General features: G+C 33.7%; 1 protein-coding gene across 1 annotated transcript; it reads left to right on the plus strand.

Annotated features, from left to right (window-relative positions):
• The first annotated feature begins 263 nt into the window (after window positions 1–263).
• Window positions 264–5,265, plus strand: LOC111400873 (ubiquitin-conjugating enzyme E2 2-like). The gene is made up of 6 exons (XM_023028316.1): window positions 264–472; window positions 617–748; window positions 907–932; window positions 1,877–1,966; window positions 3,550–3,638; window positions 4,780–5,265. The coding sequence occupies exons 2-6, from the start codon at window positions 624–626 to the stop codon at window positions 4,906–4,908; spliced, it is 459 nt and encodes a 152-aa protein (XP_022884084.1). The 5' UTR covers window positions 264–472; window positions 617–623; the 3' UTR covers window positions 4,909–5,265.
• Window positions 5,266–5,360: the final 95 nt, after the last annotated feature.

A 5,360-nucleotide genomic window follows, 5' to 3' on the forward strand; every position in this document is an offset into this window, starting at 1 on the left:
TAACTAAGATTATTTAAGGAATATGATAAACAATAAAAACTTTAGTTTACCAAATATATTCGAATAATTTATTTTTTGAAAATAAATAAATTAATTAAAAATTTTAATAATTATATTAATATCTCGCTTGAATAAATAAGGACAATAAAATAAATTATCAAAAATTATATAAAAAATTAAATAAGTACCTTAAATGGGCGGATACGTGATGGAAAAATGCCCAACGGAATGGTCGGAGCCCCGCTCCTTTGCCAATCCTAAGTAATATCAGCCGAATCATATATTTCCACATCGGATAATACCTATATCCCACCTATATATGTCACATAAAAATAAAAAACAACAATTTTCACGCGATCTCAAAATCTCGAATTCGTATATTAAGGCCGACAACAGACGAAAGTAGAGTCCTCAGGAGGCCAATCACCCGAAATATATACTTTTGTTTTGACGGATGATGTTTTCCTGATATGTATGTTACGTAACCCTAGTTGATTGACTTATGTGTATGGCTTGTATTTATGACTAGAGTTTATGGATCTAGGGTTTAATTTTGTTTTAAAGATTGTTTATTGGGTAGGGAGAAGGAAGAATTTAATTGTTATTGTTTGTACAGCGCAAGGATGTCGACACCCGCGAGGAAGCGACTAATGAGGGATTTCAAGCGGTTGCAGCAGGATTCTCCGGCTGGCATCAGTGGTGCACCTTGTGATAATAACATTATGCTATGGAATGCTGTTATATTTGGGTACGTTCTTTCAATTGAATTGTTTAACGCTACTTGTTTGCGTGCTTACGGATTTTTTTTTTTTTTAATTTTTATTTTGGGTGCCACTGGCGATGGTTGAAGTTTCGATTTTTACTGGTTGTCCTCGTTTTTTTTTTGTTTTGTTTTTTAAATTGCAGCCCAGACGACACTCCTTGGGATGGAGGTGAGAATATTCTTTCACGAGAACTCAAAACATTGCTGTGATGTTTCACGTGTTATCAGGATATTTTTCTTTATATATTTCATGTTGTCATTGTTATATTGTCATTCTTGAAGTTGTCTGCAATACTTATCCCAATGTCTGAGCCAAATAAGGAATTAGACTTCAGGTTAGGTTTCTTGCTATGTAGAATTGGGTGTCTCAATTTAAATGGATCTTAATATGCATTCTCTGTCATCGATATGATTTTTCTGCCACTCTAGTTTGGAATGAAGGGTTTTAACTGGGGGCCATGTTAATTGTAATAGCACGTGATCAAATAACCGTTGTTCTTATAAACAAACCAGGTGGACCTGTCCTAACATAGTAATCTAAGGTTAGATGTGTTTAGGTCAAGACTACTTCTGTAAGGTGTCACTATCTGTTCCGGCATTCCCTATATAATTCTCATGACAATCAAGGGTAGAGTGTTGTGTAGATGAAGAGAACCTAATTGAATTCAGAATCTTTCAATTTCTGATCTGTGATCGCATGGACTACCAATGCTTTTTCTTCTTACATATTTCTCATTGAATACAAATCTATTTTTGTATTTCCTTGTTACTAATATCTCGTATATGATCGAAAAGAGTATTCTAAAAAAGTTCATGGAATCACGGGAAATCCTCTGGTTGGACGAAATGATCAAATTCCCAACACAGAATAGTGCATCTGCACAACTTCGTGGTCTTTTTTTGGGGCCGAATTGCACTGACGAATAAGGAAAGTCCAATTCAATGGGCATTTTGATTTGTTTAGGAAAGTTCATATGGAAGTTATCTCTGAAAATTGGTTTTCTGGATATAATGATTTTCTCTGAACCCATATCATCACATGCAAAAGTGTCTTTCTTCTGATTTTCCTGAAGCCTATTTTATTCGATCGATAATATTGTTGTTTGCTTTCAGGGACATTTAAGCTGACTCTTCAATTTTTGGAAGATTACCCAAATAAGCCACCAACGGTGCGGTTTATATCTAGAATGTTTCATCCAAACAGTAAGTAACTTAAATATTTTACTTTTAATTGCTTTCATGATCATAGCAAAAGATTTTATGCCTATATGGCTGAGAACTTTTCTCCTGCCTTCACTCGCTTTGGAATGTTTGCATGAATTACGTGGCCAATCCTAACTGTGTGGATCTGTAGATATAGCAAAATAAAGAGGAGAGAATTTTCCTGTGAAAACTCATGTATTAATGCATGCCTTTGTAAACTCTAGGGAACTTCAGAACAATAAAAAATAGCACTGTATGTTAACTGAAATAAAGCAATAACTTAATCATGCTTTTATCTGCATAATAGTTTTCTCTATAATTCTTTCTGTACTGTAAGAATTAAGAATCTCATGGTCAAAATTCCTAGGTGAACAGGTTAGATGGCAAAGCAAGGACTTTACAATATAGCTACGTCAATTGATGGGTTTCCTTAAATTAAATCAATTTTATTTATGAGTTTTACAAGCATCCCCAAGTCATTTTGCCTGACATTTGGGTATTTCCTGGATATTTTGTATGATTTACTTCTCAAATCAAAGTTGTATAAAGGTCGATATTGGTTGTTTATGCATCGACCCTCAGATAATTAGTAATTATAATATTTAATAATTTTTCAAGAACAAACCTTGTGTTATATCCTGAGTCAATATTCCTTTAACCAGTAATCTATACCTTGTTTCTGAAGAAAACCTTCATGGTATTAGTTAAGTGGATTTTTGCATATTTTTCTATAGACATACTTCATAAGATCATCTCTTCCCCCCTCCTCATTTTAGCAGCTCTAAATATTTGCTGTTTGATTACCATTTGATATGTTTAAAATCCTCTCTAGTTTTACAAGATGTCAGGATTTTTTCTCCTCTTAATCCTAGGTTATACTTTATAGTGTGCATTCATGAAAGTTTAGTCCCACCTAATGAACTGTTACCAAGTTATCATCTCTTCTGTCTCTTTCACTGTTGCACAGGAAATATATGCTGTTGGTTTTACATTGTTTCGAGCGGTTTGCCTTTGGTGTGTATTGCTTGTTTCAGCATACTTATTCATCAAGTCATCTTGTAGTTGCAATCTTTTTCAATATCCGTACAAAAAGTAAAGTTACTGCATCAGCACATTATCCCATTTCCATACTTTGGGATCTTTTTAAAGAGAGTCTTGATTTATGTACCAATGTACAATGCTTGACTGGTTGCATGATTATTTGTGTTTTATTATGTACCTATTTTTTAAATCTATTTTGGTGATACTGAAGTTTACCATGACTAACAAGTTCATTAACTCTCTGTCTTTGATGTTAAAAAAGTATCACATCTTTTTAAAATTTTATTTTGATATTGACAAGCATACAGTGAGGAAAAAGTTGAAAATCAGACACAGCTGTGGGCCACGGGTCTTGCCTTTTTCAGTTGTTTTATATTTGACCCGATTCATATTTATGCCTTTTTTTTTTCCTGGTTGATTCATTTTTTTTTTGTATCTGCTTGGTTATTCACTCTTTTATGTGGCCTTCCCTTCTCTCCTTGAATTTACTATAATTTGGAGAGATTGTCATGTTTGTCATGTTTTTATTTTGTATCAACTAGTTTATGCTGATGGAAGTATTTGCTTGGATATTCTGCAAAATCAATGGAGTCCGATATATGACGTAGCTGCGATACTTACTTCTATCCAGGTGTGACAAGGTTTTATGCTTTTTTCCTTCTCTCTTGTTAAACTAAACACAATTATAATAATAGAACATCAACCAACTTTATTGTGATTCTCAAAAATAGTAGCTGCGACACTTACTTCTATCCAGGTGTGACAAGATTTTATGCTTTTTTCCTTCTCTCTTGTTAAACTAAACACAATTATAATAATAGAACATCAACCAACTTCATTGTGATTCTCAAAAATAGTAACCTGTCAGAAGATGTTATGTGAAAATTCCAGAAGATACTTTGAAGTGTTCTAATTTCTCATTAAATATTAACTAGGTCTCAAAAAGCTATTGGAGAATTTGTAAAGATGCAATTCGTATTTCATCTGTTATATCTTTAATAACTGTATGCTGGATCATGTTTTCATTGCTTATTTTGGTAACTGAAAACATATCTTGAGGACGCCCTAAAGCGCTCATGGTATCATTATATATGCTTTCGTACATATGCTTGTAAATTTGGACCCACAAAGAGACGTGCTTAAAGTTACAATTGGAGCTTCCCTTGACTGAACCTGATAACAACTATTAGGAAACCAAGTAGTCTTTTACTTGTTTGTGTTCAATTCGGTTTAACTTTCCTCATTGTTATATTCATTCTTTTCTTGCCAAGAAGTTTCTTGCGATTGCATTATGCATAAGCACGTGATGGGGAGGTATTTAGATGAAAACAACTACCTATCGGTTCTCGCTTGTTAAATTTACTTGCTCGATGTTTGACTAGTTCAAACTTTTTACAAAATTTTTGGTCCCTCATCATGATATATTTCCTGAATAATTATATTCAACATTGTTTAACCCAACTTTTTTGGCATATTTATCTTTCATTTTCTCCATGCGAACTTGGTATGCCTGAAGCAGTAGTTACCTGAAGTTTGTTACATTGAATCACAAATGTACATCATGCTACAGGATATAAAGAAATTAGTCAGAATTGATGTATAGTACAAAGGCTAACCGTGAATGCTCTTGTTAGGTTTGCATGTTCTGGTCTTTCCAGAGAAAGTTGTATATTGACAAAAAATTGTGGAGGAGCATTTGTTTTCAATTTAGCAGCTCCAGTATGGCCTTACTCAAATTTTATTGAGTTATTTTTTTCCATGTACAATTGCAGTCTCTGCTCTGTGATCCAAATCCCAACTCACCAGCCAACTCTGAAGCTGCACGGTTGTTTAGCGAGAACAAACGTGAATACAATAGGAAGGTGCGTGAAATTGTTGAGCAGAGTTGGACGGCGGATTAATTGTTCACTTAGAAGTTGTGTAACAGGAGATTGCAATTGTTAGAGCTAGGGTTGATGTTGCAGGATCCTTTCTCCTTTGTAGTATTGTCTTTCAGTCAAATGCTTTTTTTTTTTTTTTTTTGTACCATTGCTACATTAGTGACTGATGTTGTTGGGAAAACATTTTTAAGAAGATTATGTCATGTGTTTGTCCCCATGGACTCCCAAAGCGTCTTCATCAAAATGCGTTGTGTTCTCCTGCGTGGCAATGTATGTACATAATGATATGTTGTATCCGATTTCGTGAAAGTCTATGGAACTTGCAACTTTATTCTTTTGCCATTACTCTATCTTAATAAATTTCAGGTGTTCAATTCTTTTCCCTCTAGGCATGTCTTCATACTTCTTTGTGATACATACATACATACATACATACATACATACATATATATATATATATATATATATATATA

This window comes from Olea europaea, chromosome 10 (assembly GCF_002742605.1).
Source record: "Olea europaea var. sylvestris chromosome 10, O_europaea_v1, whole genome shotgun sequence".
NCBI classification, from domain to species: domain Eukaryota; kingdom Viridiplantae; phylum Streptophyta; class Magnoliopsida; order Lamiales; family Oleaceae; genus Olea; species Olea europaea.

Excerpts from the sequence above, each read along its gene's own strand:
- LOC111400873 (XM_023028316.1), top strand. The coding sequence starts at position 624 with ATGTCGACACCCGCGAGGAAGCGACTAATGAGGGATTTCAAGCGGTTG. Across the intron at positions 933-1,876 it reads CGACACTCCTTGGGATGGAG|GGACATTTAAGCTGACTCTT; the intron begins GTGAGAATATTC and ends GTTTGCTTTCAG. Across the intron at positions 1,967-3,549 it reads TAGAATGTTTCATCCAAACA|TTTATGCTGATGGAAGTATT; the intron begins GTAAGTAACTTA and ends TGTATCAACTAG.